The sequence below is a fragment of the Cricetulus griseus genome, chromosome 4, assembly GCF_003668045.3.
Source record: "Cricetulus griseus strain 17A/GY chromosome 4, alternate assembly CriGri-PICRH-1.0, whole genome shotgun sequence".
In the NCBI taxonomy this organism is placed as follows: Eukaryota; Metazoa; Chordata; class Mammalia; order Rodentia; family Cricetidae; genus Cricetulus; species Cricetulus griseus.
Genome location: NC_048597.1, coordinates 204518370 through 204534973, shown reverse-complemented (window position 1 = coordinate 204534973; position 16604 = coordinate 204518370). Strand labels below are relative to the sequence as shown.

Here is a 16604-nt window from a genome sequence, read left to right as displayed (position 1 = left end):
AAGACTTTTAATTTAAGCAGGTTCTCATACTGTACTTTCAGTTGGTCTTAAGCAATCTTTCCTCAGACAGTCTTTCAAGTACTGGGATTAAAGCACCATGCTTGGATTTCTTTTTCACTTTCTTCTTTTTTCTTTGTTTTTTGAGACAGAGTCTTACTATACAAAGCCTTGGCTGGCCTCAAACTCTCTATGCAGACAAGACTGGCCTTGAACTTAGAGATCTGTCTCCTCAGTGCTGGAATTAAAGACATGCACCACTACACCCAGCTTTCTTATATGTAATTTTTCTATTCATATTGTGAATCATCCATACAGACTCTAACAATACGCATTTTGTAATGGCTTTAAGATTTTTATTTTATAAGTACCTATACCAGTACAGTACAGCTAATTGCTTAAAAATAAAGCACCATTTCATTGTTTTTTGGGCATCAGAAGTATGATTTGGTGAATATATTTCTCTAAGACTTTTAAGTCTTCTCCCTGTCTTTCTTCTTTCTGTTTATAACAAAGTCTTCAAAGCATGATTCCTTCTCCTTGTCCCTATCCTTTTACTTCTCCCAGGGACAATGACTGTCTGAGAACTAAGATCTATATATTTTCCAATATCTTCTCTGTAGCCAGTACTCAGAAGGCATTTTAGTGCTGTTAAACTGTGAATGAAGTTCTAGTTCTGGTCCTCCTTTTGACACACACTGTTCAGAATCTCTGGTTCTAAGGATTTATCTTATAATGATATTGAAGGTATGGATTATGCTAAGATTTATGTGTTCTTCTTATTGTTACTTTTGATGTTGGAGAGACTCAGAGTTGATTCAGGCATTTATGTTTATTCCAGGACAATCTAGAAGTGTCTAGCATAAAGTCTCTGGCATTTTACTCTCAATGAATTCTTCTCTACTTTGTAATAAGTAGTAAATATGAGTTTTAAATAGAATTCTGCATCCCATCAAAATTAACTTGAGCTTCTTATGATCTTCTTATCCTTCTGAAATTTGCCCGCACCTCAAAAAAAGACCCCTTTAATATGTGTAACACACTCAAAAAAAGACCCCTTTAATATGTGTAACACAACTAGAAGTGTGGAAAAGAGGAGCAGAGGGAAGGATGGAAGCAGGGAAAAAGGAAAGAAAGAGAAATGTTGACATGGTGGTATAAGCCTGTAATTCTATCTCTCAAGAAGCTGAAGCAAGAAAATCATGAGTTCAAGGCTATCTTTGACTCAAAGTTTGAGGCTAGCTTGGACTACTTAAAATTAAATAAACAAAAAGTAATAAAGTTAGTTCAGTCCAATTATAAAATAATAAAATCATTGATATTTTATCTAACATATCAATAGGGTAGTTACATCAGAAGATTTACATAAACTGCTGATATACAAACACTCAAATCCTTACTTAAGATGATGACGTCGTCAAGGCTGAGGGGATGGCCTAGTAGCTTAACAGTACTTGCTGTGCAAGCATGAGGCCCTAAGTTCAAACATCTAGCACTTATTTTTAAAAAATGGGACATGGTTGTATATGGCTGGAAACCTGGCATTGGGAGGCAGAGACATGAGGACACCAGAAGCTCAGTCAACTTAGCCTAAAAGTGAGCTTCCAGTGCAATGAGAGACCATTTTAAAGGCAGAGAATGACAGAAGACACCTGCACACATGAGAACACACCACATACTTATACCACATAAATAACACACCAAAAATAAAAATATTTTTTAAAAATTCAAAGAAGATGTATTAGTCTAAAGTGAAACTATGAAATCGGGACCCTTCAACAGAATATTCTGCAAATTTTTAAGACTGAAGCTAACGGGCATCTATTTCAAGGGTTATTCATTCTTCAGTCAGATCTGAAAATCTAATTAAAGTAAATATGACAAAGTCCACTAAATTTTTAGAGTACTCAAGGAAAAATACTAATCTATCATCTTTCCTTTCAACTTAAACTCCCAATACTTTTTTCTTACAATTAGAATAACATCAGTTCAGCATACCTAATTTTTTTTTTTTTTTTTTTTTTTAAACAGGGTTTTTCTGTGAAACAGTCCTGGCCTGGCTGTCCTGGAACTCACTCTGTAAACCAGGCTGGCCTCAAACTCACAGAGCTCCATCTGCCTCTGCCTCCCCAGTGCTGGGATGACAGGTGTGTGCTACCACCACCCGGCTTGCATACCTGATTTTTATGTAAGGTTTCCTTCAAGCTGGTAAGAGCATGGATACGAACATCTACATTTTCGTGTTGAATTGCTTTCATGGATAGCTGGAGAGTGGTTTGAAGGTCAGTACTCTCAGATGTCTCCTAAACAAAGAACAGAAAGACATACCTTATAAACTATCCTAACAACCTCTGGAAGGCCTATGTTCTCTATATAACAAGTTACTATTAAAATAGCTAAACTATAACCTAACTAAAAGTTTTTCTATCCCTTCCTTTGCAAAGTCTGTCATCAATAGTTTTTAGGGAAGTTATTTTTATTCTAAAATCTTTAGAACTAGACATTTTCTTCCAACTGAATAAAAATTTATCTAAAATAAGTGCTTCTAGATAAGAAATACAAGCTTTCCCTAATTTAGGGAGTATAAATAATGACCTTGAACCAGGTCTGTGAACTCTGTAGATAATTCTACTCAATCCTTGCACTGCTCAAAGTATTCTAGTTTCTGTCCTGAAATTCTATGAAACCATAGTATTTTCATAATTTCATAAAATTTGTAAGATTTCAAAATGATCAAGAATAATTTAGATCAGACATAGTGATACTATGATTTGTAGCATGAAATAACTGAGATCATCCTATACTTTCCCCTCAGGAATGTAGAGAGGATGGCTTTTATTTAATGCTAATGTGTCTCTCACCTAAATAGGATGTAGTAGTGGTGTAGGACTATAATTCCAGCACTTGGAATGCTAGGCAGGTAGATAAAGTATTCAAGACCAGCCTCAGCTACATAGTGTATGTAAAGACAGCCTTAGCTATCTATAAGAGACTGTCCCAAAACAAAGCAAAACAAAAATAAAAGAAAAAAATTTTAAATGATAAAACTTCCCTCCCAACATCATGGATTCACAGTACTATTATCTAATCACCATGGTTCTATCTTTCTTTTCTTCTTTTCCTTTTTGCTCTGTGTAGTCCTGGAACTCACAGGCTGGCCTTGAACTCAGAGATCTGCCTGCTTCTGCCTCCCGGGTGCTGGGATTAAAGGCATGAGCTACCATACACAGTTTTGATTGTAAAGGATCTTTTTTCACTTTACTGGAATTCAGGAGCAATTTTGATTTAAGATCTTCCATACCATAAGTAAAGAAATGAAATACCTTTCTATATTCCTGAAGAATTGCTTTTATCTTTTCTAATTCTGGATGATCAGGCAAAAAATATATTTCATGAAGAAAATCTTGCACAGCATCCCTAATAGAAAGATTTGCAAGACTATGAATGTAAAGCAAAAGTTGAAGATAAAAAGCTGATAAAATTCATACTTAAAAGCTCATTGTGATTATTCACATGCAAAGTAATCTTCCTGGCCATGTCTAGGGTCCCAGCTAAATTACCAATTTAGAAATTACAACTAATTAGCAATTTACTAGGAGTAAGTCAATGGCAAAGTGATTACTTAGCATGCAGGATGCCTGGGCTCAATCAATAGTATTACAAACTAAATAAGGTAAACAAGTAAATTAGAACATTTATAACGGCAAATAACCACAGACACAAAAAAAAAATCATCCTTGGCAGTCTCTCACACCAGTGATTCACAATAAACCATGCTTCTCGGTATGTATGTGTGATATATATATAATTATTTTTTAACTCAGAACAGGTACAAGAATTCCTTTATTGCCAAAAACATGTGGGATGTAGCACGATTAATAAAAACCCAGAGGCAGATATTGAGGTCCAAGCTGAAGATCAGAAAAGCAAAGCAGCCAAGCCAGTAGAGTTCTTACCTCTACCAAGGCTCAGATCAAAGTGGGGTGATCCTGTCCTCAGAGTGACTGCAGACTGCAATGCTGTTCACCAAACCTCAGACTGCTCTGAGCTCCTGCCTTATATCCTCTCTAGCGCTGGGATTAAAGGCATGTCATCCCAAATGCTGGGATCAAAGGTGTGAGCTCTGTTTCTCTTTTAGACTGATTCACTCTCATGTAGTCCAGGGTGACCTTGAATTCACAGAGATCCATCTGCCTATCTCAAAGTGCTGGGATTAAATGTATGGTCATCACTGCCTGTCCTGTATGGCTAACTAGTGGCTAAGGTATGTGGCTAACTAATGGCTTACCTCAGCACTCTGATCTTCAGGCAAGCTTTATTTGTTAGATTACAAACAAAATGTCACTACAGTGGGAAAAGACATGCTGTGGATAGGAAAGGGCTTAGGCCTGGCAGTTCTATTTTGTGCTCAGGAAAATATTGAGTTATCATGGAAGAAATCTGGCTATCAACATGGACAAGACACACAGAGAGAAGGGCTCTAACATTACATAGACACAGAGGAGTCCACTTCAGTCCATGTTCTAGCCAAATGTGGCCGTACCAGCAATCGCTGATGAGACCAACAGAAGAAATAACAATTTGAACTCAGTCTAAACGACAAAATCATGAGCAAATAAGGAGTTCACGGTTTCTAAGGCACCACATTTGGAGTGATCTGTAATAGCAGAAAGTAGTGGGAATCAATTTCCATATACAAATTTTCATAAAGAATTTTTAGAGAAAAATATGCAAAAAATCTTTATTATGCTATAACATTTTAGTTGCTTAAATTATAATAAAATATTTCTAGGTTTAAAACATTTTTAATTCTAGTCTTTATTAACACACACACATACACACATGTAACTATTTTATGCTTAATTTCAGTTACAATACCTGTTTTCAATGATGAGGTAGTGAAAGATAGCAGCAGTTTCTTTTGGCTGCATGTGTATGAGAGGTAACAAAGCCACTATGACATGACTGAGCAGGGGGCCCAGGTAAGCATGATCCAGGCAACGAACAAAGCAGTCCCATGCTCTAAGTGAAAAACAAAAGTTAATTCAAAGTTAATTTTAAATATAAAAATAATTTTTATATTTGTAAAATAGAATCAATTAGCTGTTAGCTGAATAATGATATATACATACAAGAGATTAAAGTAGTTTTTGATAAAAAGATCAATGTACACACACACATACAAAGTGATCTCTAAATTATATTAAGTCAAACAAAACTTCAAAACACCAACTAACCAACCAAATGAACAAATAAAACAAAAGCCAAGGTGAAAAGAGTATCTTCGGACGAGATCTATACGAAAGAAAACTTGAATGTTATGATTTTTATATATTTGCTTACACAGATAATCCATAAGGATAGTACAACTTAAAAAGATTTTTTTAATTTTACAATGCTGTACACACATTTAGAAGGAATTGTATTTAAAGACTGGAAGTGATGATGCACATCTGTAATCTCAGCACTTGTAGAATAACGTCAGAGTTGAAGGGCAACCTGGCTATGTAAGACTCTCATGAGTCTTAATAATATAGCACAATTTCCCCCATGGGCAGCAACAGCAAGCCATAGTTTCTAGTCATAGGTTTCATATAACCATGGGGGTGAACAATGGATATTGTACTTAACAGCATACTACTGTGTTCAAGAGACTACATGAAATACTCAACACTTCATTATAAAGAGTCTTTGTGTTAAAGGATTTTGGACAACTGAAAGCTACTGTAAGTGTTCTGAGCTTACTTAAGCCGGGTTACACTAAACTATAGTGTATGGAAGTTTAGGTACATTAAGAATATATTTTCAGCCGGGCGTTGGTGGCATACACCTTTAATCCCAGAACTTGGGAGGCAGAGGCAGGTGGATCTCTGTGAGTTTGAGGCCAGTCTGGTTTCCAGAGCGAGTGCCAGGATAGGTTCCAAAGCTACACAGAGAAACCTGTCTCAAAAAACCAAAAAAAAAAAGAATATATTTTCAGTCCCAGCATGATAGTGAGTGCCTATAATTCAATACGTGGGAGGCTGAGGTAGGAGACTTTTGAGTTCTGGGACAGCTGGGCTACACAGCAAGACAATGTCTCAAAAACACAAATAAAATGCTCCAATTTGTGATATTTTCAACATACAATGTGTTTATCAAGATATCACAATCTCTCCACACTCCCGCAAATGAAGAACTAGCTATGCTTTTAGAAAGAGGGATAATTGGGCCTGATGGTGCATGCCTGTTATCCCACTTGAGAGGTCATCATTATCTACATATCATCTTGAATTTGAGGCCAGCCTGGGTTACATGATAACCTACTTAAAACAAACAAATAAATGACAGGTACATTGGTACAGGCCTGTAATTCCAGAAATCAGGAGCTTGAGGTAACAGTATGTCCACAGAAAACAAAAAGACAGATGTGGTGGTACACACTTATAATCCCAGCTCTGCCCCTACAGAAAGTTCCAGGCTAGTCTAAGAACTATGGCAGATGAAACAGGTGGATGAAGAAGTATGCTGGCTAGTTTTATGTCAACTTGATACAAGTTAGAGTTATTTAGGAAAAGGGAATCACACTGAGAAAATGTTCCCAAGACATCAGCCTGTGGAGAAGCCTGTAGTACATTTTCTTGATTGATGATTGTTGTGGGTGGGCCCATCCCAAAAGCAGTGGTACCACCCCTGGGTGAATGGTTCTGGATAGTATAAGAAAGCATACTGGGTAAGCTATAAGAAGCAATCCAATAAGCAGTATGCCTTGATGACTTCTCTGTCAGTTTTCGACTCCAGGTTCCTGACTTGAGTTCCAGCCCTTGATGTCACTCACTGATAGACTACAATCTGACAATTAAAAGCTGAAATAAATGCTTGTTGTTTTATTACATCAATAGAAATCCTAATGAGGACAGAAAATGGTACCAGAATCATGGTGTGAATCATTACTGTGGCAGACTTGATTATCGTGTTTTTGGGAGGACTGTGGTGCCATTTGAACTTTGGGTTGGAAAAGCAGCTGAGTGCTCAGAGTGCAGGGGGCTGTTCTGTGGGAGCTAAGAAGGTAAGTATGCTGCGAGCAGTGCAGATGAAGGAAGCCCGACTTATATAGCTTCAGATGGATTCAAAGACTCTGCTGAGGCTGTCTGATACTCTGAATTACGAATCTGTAGTTCCAGCGGGGCAGTGGTGGTGCACGCCTCTAGTCCCAGCACTCGGGAGGCAGAGACAGGCGGATCTCTGTGAGTTCAAGGCCAGCCTGGTCTACAAGATCTAGCTCCAAGACAGCCTCCAAAGACACAGAGAAACCCAGTAATGAAAAAACAAACAAACAAAAAAACAAAAACAAAAACAAACAAACAAAAAAAACAACAAAAACAAAAAATTAACCAGCACCACTGAAGTGAAACCTTTATTTAGCAGGTATAACTGATTCTAGTTAGCTGGAGCTAAGTAATTAGCATTGATTAAATAAAAAAGACCAGCCCTCTTGAAGATCACAAATCTTGAAATATTTTTTCAGGGCCAGCACACAGAACCTGTGATCCAAAGGGGCCAAGGCTGCATCTCATGCTAGCAGATAAACCTGGTAGTGAAAATCACACACAAGTAAGAGTAGCTGATGCTTGGCACCATGGGGCAGGGTTAGGATCCCTGAAGACAGCCCCTTAGGGAAGGTGCAGCCCAGTTGCAGCAGAGACCCCAGCATTTTAGAGATGTCAGTTACATGGAAAAGTATGAGGACAGCTGCAGCTGTTAAGTGGAGCCAACCTGATCCCAGATGACAAGGTACAAGTTCTGTGAATGACAGAGCCAGAGGAGAATGACTATCCAAGGCCTTTGGAGCATAGAAGAGCCTGAGTGAACTCCAGACACTGGACACTGAGTTATTTACACTGTTGAGAATTTGGCTTTGTTTTGTTCAGATTGTGACTGTACCCTGGTTCTTCTTCTTGGAGTAACTTATTTTTTATTTTATAGGAGCCCACAGTTAAGAGACTTTGGAATTTTAGAGAAACTTTAGTGTATTAAAGGAATCGAACTTTTAAAGCTGAATTTAAATTTTAAAATTGGAATTTTAAAGACTGGGACATTTAAAAGTTAGAACATTTTATATGTGACAGTAACCATATTATCTTAGGCATGAACAAGAAAAGTGATTATGACTTAAAAGTGATATGTTTCTGTGTCAAGTTGACAACGGATCAATTGTACTGGCTAGTTTAACGTCAATTTGATACAAAGCAAACTATAGTTATTTAGGAAGAAAGCACCTCAACTGAAAAAAATGTTCCCACCAGATCAGCCTGTGGTAAGAACTCAAGTTAGTATTTCCTAGAAATACAAGAAAACATATCAACTAAGACAGTCATTTACCTGCAACATAACTCAGGAAAATCATCCTTGAATCTAAGGCCAGTTCTCAGTGTGGTCATCATTTTTACTCTCACAGAACTAACATGTTTAGGTCCCATCAACTTCATCAAAGACATCAAACTATTCAAAGCCTACAAAGAAATCAGTGGTTAAAACAGAACTTATAAACAAGATGTTAGAAGCAGACAAGTGGTCAAAATAAGTGTCATGATATGAATGTACATAACACAAAAGGTCTAATAAATGCTGGCCAGTTTTTGTCAATTTACATGGGAACCAAGAATCTGAAAAACACAAGTTGCATTCTTATTTTTGTTGCCAATGAAAGTTTTCTGCTAGTTTGGTCCAGTGATCCTCTAAAACAATAAATCTTGATGGTACATTTTAATTTTCTTCAAACATGTCTCACTCCACTAATGTAAATTCAGATACAGATTGAACTTAAAGTTATTTATATACTAATTTAAACAGAATGCCTCATAATGAGCAATAATGGTTTTAATGATAATAAATTCAAGATGTTCTGAATTTAACACAACAAACAACTGCTGGATATACTTAGAACAGAAACAGAATGAACTGCATCAATAGTTATAGGTTCTAATGAATGGATAAAGGAAGTCTCTGGTTAATCTTATGCATGTACTTAGAAGTTACTACCCCTGTGTTGAAATACTATGTTCAAAAGCACCTTGGGGAGAAAAGGGTTTATTTGGCTTATGCTTCCACATCACTGTTCCAGTGAAGGAAGTCAAACAGGGCAGGAACTTGGAGGCAGGAGCTGATGCAGAGGCTATGGAGGGGTACTGCTTACTGACTTGCTCCCCATGGCTTGCTCAGTCTGCTGTCTTATAGAACCCAGGACCACACAGCCCCAGGGGTGGCCCCACCCACAGTGGGCTGGGCCCTCCTTCATGGATCACTGATTAGGAAAATGACCTACAGGCTTGTCTACAGTCCTATCTTTTGGAGCTATTTTCTAAATTGAGGCTCTTTCCTCTCCAGCCATAAAACATAAAACCAGCCAGCACATGCACCAAAATATGGACACTCTTTCGGGCTTATAACATAAATTCCACTTTCCTTAGACTTTCATTCTCTCATTTGGCATAAATGTTTTGGGAGTCATATAGATGGAATAAAAGTTACTGAAAATGCATTAGTTAACACTGAAATTAAAGGCATTGACTTAGAATTTGTAGCTAAATTTTTCTATATGTCTTACATGGATTCATAAAGTTATCAGAAGGGAAATACATACTAAAATAAAAGCTGCCACTGGGCCAGCAAGATGACTCTCAAAGCAAAGGCTTGCTGCCAAGCCTGACATATAGTGGAAGGAAGTCTGCATATTGTCCTCTGACCTCTATATGAGCACTGTTGTACACCCATGCTAACATACATTCACACTAAAAACAGAAATACCAACATCAGACCCAGGTGAACCATAAAATTCAATTATACAACTGATGCTCAAGCTCTCAGTTACTACTGTCTTATGTCTTCCACTGGGCTGGATATCATGATGGCATGGGCCTGCAGCCACTAGTATTATTATCTGACAAGTACATAGCTAGCTGAGCAAGCAGGCTGTAATAAACCCAGCACACAGGAGGCTGAGGCAGGAAGACTACCATAAGTTCATAGGCACCCTGAGCTAGAACAATAAAAGTATAAAGTTAGCCTGGGTAAATGTGACCAAAGATACTGATTCTGAAATGTTTCCTGAATCTAGAATCAAGCTGTGACTGAAGTTACATTATCTTTGCAAATTATAGAGCCAACAAATTCCTTAGGCCAACTTGAGTTGGGTTTCCTATTTGTCATTATCAAAAGAGCTTCAAGAGGTACAATTTTTATTTTTACAAAGTCTAAAGAACAAATATATGATATTAAGTAATAAATGTTAAATGTTTGGTTGCTTCTCTTTTTTGAGAGTCTCATAACCAAATTAAGCTTCAACGATTTTTTATGTTTGAATTTTTGTAACTAGAAGCAGAATTCATGTTCCCTACATATTCAATATGAATTTTATTCTAGCGACTTGGAATTCAAACACTACTTACCATTTTCTTATCTTCAATGCCAACACTGGAGCTCAGTAACTGCATATTAAAAAAGGCAAGAATGCCCAACAATTTTGGTTGCAAATAATCAGCCTATGGATTTAAAGAAAAGATATTATAAGTTTTATATATAAAGTGTCTCTCTTCTTTCCCTCTGAACTAGAGATTTATTACAGAACTCCTAGTGGGCAGTTTTCTACCACTGAACTATATCAGGCAGGAAAAATGTCAAGAAAAAGAGTAAGTAAAAAGAGCAAAGAAATTTACCTTTTGGTTTGTGAACTTTTTTTTAATTGCCATTAATTTTTTAGATTAGCAAAATATTGGGTTTAATCACAGCATCTCTATAATATGTATTTTGTAAACTTTGGCATAATTAACCAAAATATGTTCTTAAATAAAATGTAGGTATAGGTATCACTCGAATCTACATAAATAGGGCTGGAGAGATGGCTCAGCAGTTAAGAGCACTAATTGTTCTTCCAAAGGTCCTGAGTTCAATTCTTGGCAACTACATGGTGGCTCATAGCCACCTTGAATGAGATCTGGTGCCCTCTGCTGGCATGCAGGCAGAAGACTGTATACATAATAAATAAATAAAATCTTTAAAAAACAAAAAAGAAAAGAATCTTTTAAAAATAAATCTACATAGCCGGGCATTGGTGGCGTATGCCTTTAATCCCAGCACTCAGGAGGCAGAGGCAGGCGGATTTCTGTGAGTTTGAGGCCTGCCTTGTCTCCAGAGCAAGTGCCAGGATAGGCTCCAAAGCTACACAGAGAAACCCTGTCTCGAAAAACCAACCAACCAACCAAACAAACAAACAAAAACAAACAAACAAAAAATTACATAAATACTCTAATTTTAAAGTTCCTGGCATCCAGACAAACAGTACTTTAGTACGTATATCTGCCATTTTCACCAAATACAAGTGTTTCTATACTATCAAGCTAGGTACATGTGTATAAGATAAGCACTAATACAGGGCAAATTAGCAGGAGACACTAAATAAGTATACACATAAAGATGGTTGTGATAGCACTATAAGAAAATAAACAAGAGTATGTGATAAAAATTAGAAAAATGAATTTAGTTGGGGTGATAAGGAAACTTTGAAGAACATCCAGGAAATTATTATTTTAAGTATAGAGACCATCTAAAGTCAACAGCTACAAATCTGGAAATTTGCCATTTTTAAAAAAACAAAGCAAATAGAGCTAAAGGAAGAGTTTAACAATAGGAGGGTGGAAAGGCACACTGTCAAATATGGTCTTACATATTTAATTTGAAGAGCTTATACATTATTTTCAGGTTTTGGTTGAAGCAATGGGTAGATAATGGCACAAAATACCATTGCCCAAAGTAGGCAAGATTAGGGGAAACAAGTCAGAGAAGAATAATAAAGATATCTTTGAGGTCTGAGGTTACACATAGATAGCTCAATGTAAGGTAGTTGCTGTGCTGGATGACAACCAACACAGGCTAAGGTCAACTGAAAGGAGGGAATCTCAAGAAATATTTCCATCAGACAGGGTTGTAAGCAAGCAGGTTGGGCATTTTCTTAATTAGAGATTGATGGGGGAGGACCCAGGCCATTGTGGGTGGAGCCACCCCTGATCTGTTGGTCCTGGGTTCTATAAGAAGGCAGGTTGAGCCAACCATGGGAAGCAAGCAAGTAAGCAGCACCCTCCATGGCCTCTGCATCAGCTCCTGCCCCCAGGTTCCTGCCCTGCCTGAGTCCCTGTCCTGACTTCCTATGATGATGAGCTGTGATGTGGAAGCATCAGTCAGAAAAACCCTCTCCTCCCCAAGTTTCTTTGTTTCATCACAGCAGCAGCGACCCTAAGATATATGTACAAAGCTCTAGGCTTGATTCCCTAGCACTGCAACCTGGGTTCCTTAAAACTCCCTTTAGAACTAGAACTATTCACTGAATATATTTTCAGATAAACATTTGTGTGCATGCCATCTATTTCCTCCTATGATCTAACCTATATAAACCCCAAAGTTCACAATCTAAAAGTCTGAAATGAAATATAAACAATGTAATCATCAAAATCACCCCATCAAAGCAAGTGATCAAAATAAGATCACCATGATAGGACAAAGCCAATTACACTATTCCAAATCATTCCAATGTGAAAAGAAAGAGAAAAATAAAGAGAAAAGAGAAAGCTGGATATGTTGGGCAGGCCTGTAATCCCACAACTCAGGAATCAGAGGCAGAAAGATAAGGGGTTCAAGGCCATTCTCAACTACACAGGGAATTTGTGGCAAGCCTGGATTTTAAGCAACCCTGTCTCAGAACTAACAAGCAAGCAAACAACAAAAGGAGAAAATGGAGAAAAGGAAAAACACATCTTTCCTTTACTCCAACACTGGGTTTAATTTAGCTTGCTTTGTCAAGTATTAGTTGTAAGAAGAAACAAGATGAGAGGAAAGTTGTAAATATATTCTAATGCATATTTGGCAATTACAGAAGAGAAATGAACCTTGTTATTTATTTAGTGAAAAAATAAATCATGCCAGGTGTGCTGTTGCATTCCTTTAATCCTAACTTTAGTAGGCAGATCTCTGAGAGTTTGAGGCCAGTCAGGTCTACTAAGTGAGTTCTAGGTCAGCCAGGGATATATGGTGAGACCTTCTCTTGGAAAAAAAAAAAAAAAAAAACTTTGGAATCACCTGGAAATCCACATTTTCAAAGACACACATGCAGCTAACATCTTCTGCGACCACACAACTCTAACCTTTTCTAAAAGAAAATCCCAATTAAAATTTTAAAGAAATACCTATACTTGGAAAATGGGGTGAGGAGTTGCCTTAGCTTCTTAAGTAAGGAGAAAAATAAACCAAATACCATGTGCCTTACCATCAGTTCAGGTGATGTAATATCTCGTGGTCCCTGATATGGATCATCACTAGATGCAAATGAGGCAAGTATCGACAAACCATTGAAAACTTGTTGATAATGTTCTCCAATACGTAGTAATAATTCATTATGCAATCCCTGAAAATCCTGTCTTAACAGACTCCCCAGCTCAATTTCTGTTTCATTCTAAAGATAGTTAAAAAAATATTTTCCTTATATTAGCATCTAAAAATAAGTACACTGATTTTTAACATGTTATTAGTAAGTCAAGAGCTTTAGATCAAATGGCATAGCTTACTAATAGAACTAAGAAAAGACAATGACAAAGAATGCTAATCTTGTTCTCTCCTAAAGGTATCCCATGGGCTGTTCGAAATGAAGAAAAGTGATCAGACTCAATAATTTTGAAATAAAATGTGACAAAGTCTTATGTTTGCCTAAAGTCTTTTTACACCAGCAACACAGTATTTACAGATGTGTAGACAATGGGAGCAAGGACAGTGCTACACAACAGGTTTCTGGTCAGAATGCTGGAGTTTAAATTCCAGCTGTCATTTTTAGGTTGTCCTGTGATTTAGAAAAGTAACCTAATCTAACCTCTCACTGCCTTAGTTCCATCATTTGTATAACAAAACACTAGTTGAATATTCCTAATTAAAACGCAAATATCAATTCTTTTGAACACTATCACGATACCAGAAGCAGAAAATTTCATACTTGACTTGAATGATAGGTTGCAGTCAAAACGCAGGTACATTGAAAATATTGTATAAAATTATTATTATTATTATTATTATTATTATTATTATTATTATTATTGATTTTTGAGACAGGATTTCTCTGTGTAACAGCCTTAGAACTCCTTTGTCCTGGAACTCACTTTGTAGACCAGGCTGGCACAGACATCCACCCGCCTCTGCCTCCCAAGTGCTGGGAGTAAAGGCTTGTGCACCATACCCAGCTAACTATACATTTAAGATGTGCGTAAAACATGAATGAATTCTGTGTTTAGACCAGTTTCATTCTCAAGATATCTCATTATGTATATGCAAATATTTCAAACTGCAAAAGAGAAAAGAAAAATCTGAAATCTAGTCTCAAGCATTTTGTACAGGACATAAGCTATACTACCTCTATTTGTCAAATAACTGAAATGACCTAGATAGTATGTGGACAGAGAAGTTTCTAACATATAGTATGTACTCCATAAATATTATCATTCTGTCTCTATAACACACAGTTACTGAAAACCATTAATCGCCATTGGTTCTCAAGTGAAAAGAGATCTGCTGTCCTCTTGAAAAAAAATAAAATTAAGGTTTTCTATTTCTAGGGGAGGAGGAGAGGGAGAGGGAACTGGGATTGTCATGTAAAACAATCTTGTTTCTAATTCAAATAAAAAAATCTGCAGAAAAAAAAAGGTTTTCTATTTCAATAGTCTTATATTCCTCAAAGACATTATTGTTAATGTAAAATCAAAAAGAAGCCACAGAGGTCAGAAGAGGGCGTCAGACCCAGGACCTGGAGTTACAGGAAGATAGGATCTGCCATGTGGGTGTTGGGAACTGACCCCAGGTCTTCTGCTAGAGCAAGTGCTGTTAATCACTGAGCCATCTCTTCAGACTCATCAAATGATTAATAATTTAAAAAGTAGGAAGAATTATAATCAGAGTAGCAAGTAATGAAACCAAACACAGGCATACAGTTAAATGTAGTTGTCTCTTCCTATAATTACCTGTATATTATCAGCTCCTATAACTGTAATCAGCACAAAATTACTAAAATAAAATTATGTAAGAACCTCATCCATGACTATTCTATTCCATTATGGTAAATGATCAGAGACAATATCAAAAGAATCCTTCCAAGACAATGATTATTTAACACAATAATATTTATAAGTATTCTTATAGTATAAGTTATAAATTGCTCTCTGTCCTCATATATTACAATGTTGTAATGGTTTTTCCAATAATGTTAACTTAAAGAATAAAACATATACAAATATTCAAATACCTTTAGATAATGAAGGGCACGTTCCAATTCATCTTTGGTACAAGAACAAACCAAATGAGAAAAAATATATTTGAAGTTATTTATTAAAATCTCTCGACGATTGACATTTAATTGTTTTCCTAAAGTTCGAATGAGAGCAGATGCTGCAGGGCTTGCTTTGGCAGCAAGATCAGGCAGTAGAACTTGTAATGTCCTCTGAAAACGAGCACAATAATTATTATCACAGAGTACATTTGTCTGGGTAAAAAACTGTTCAAATAAGCTGTCTACAAAACATCCACATGAAGTTATATATGGATTCATACTTGTATTCAGCTTTGCCATTTATTCACTTGACTATAATACACTGGTATTACTATGATTCTGGCCCTATATATACAGCAATGAACAAAACAGGCCAGGTGCCAATGGCATAGAGCTTCTATCATACGCATTAAGAAACAGGGAACATTAAAGAAATGTAAAAGTAATGAAAATTGGATTCATTCTTCATTCCTATTACATTGTATGCTAACTCAAAAGAAGCAAATTTCTCATGAATATGTGTTAAAACATATGCACAACCTAAAGTAAAAGTCTAAAATCTAATGTATCTTTTCCTGCATTTAGAGAATAGCATGTAGAGAATAGTCATAAATGCAAACCTAAAGAACTTTTTAGATTATAGAATTGATGCTGCAGCATTACAGAAAACAGTTAAATACAATTAACATCCAATACTGCAACAAATCTTCTTTCATGTTTCATCTATTTCTTTTACGATCTAACGCATTAAATTCACACAAAATCTAAAGATAAAATAGTTATTATTTTGTTTATTTGTTCTACATGTACCCAAAGAATACTACTACTACATGTAAGTCATTATTCTAAACATGGGATATGATTCATTAAGAATAACAATAAGCCTGACTTTGGGGCAAAAATGAGAAAATAATATGCTCCATCATCCTTTAAATCTTAGCTCTAATGAATTTCACAGGTTTCCTAAGCCATCACATGCTACAAAGGCTGACATCTGAATTCACAGCAGAGCATACCACTAATTCTATATTTTATTTTATAATTCAACTTCTTAAGAGTAAATATTAGCTTTTCAATAACCAATGGAACTCAAGATGGTACTGAAAACATAAAGACTCAAATAGTTAACCTGAATATGGTACCAGTGAATATGATAAATAGAACAGTAAAGATATACATATATTTAAGTTTTATTGTGTAAGCATATAATCTCATCAAAGTAAAAATAAATATACAATTTAGGGGATAGGGAGATTGTTCAGGTGGTAAAGAG

The 16604-nt window shown here is 36.3% G+C and overlaps 1 protein-coding gene across 1 annotated transcript in view; it reads right to left on the bottom strand.

The window, feature by feature from the left end:
- The window catches only part of Atr (ATR serine/threonine kinase), a 93623-nt gene that overhangs the window by 56792 nt on the left and 20227 nt on the right, over positions 1-16604 (bottom strand). Inside the window, exons 15-21 of the mRNA NM_001292057.1 lie at positions 15308-15502; positions 13292-13477; positions 10425-10517; positions 8359-8489; positions 4876-5019; positions 3321-3414; positions 2175-2300 (exon numbers count right to left, since the gene is read on the bottom strand). Of these exons, the coding sequence (NP_001278986.1) occupies positions 2175-2300; positions 3321-3414; positions 4876-5019; positions 8359-8489; positions 10425-10517; positions 13292-13477; positions 15308-15502 (969 nt within the window). The remainder of the gene's footprint in view (positions 1-2174; positions 2301-3320; positions 3415-4875; positions 5020-8358; positions 8490-10424; positions 10518-13291; positions 13478-15307; positions 15503-16604) is intronic.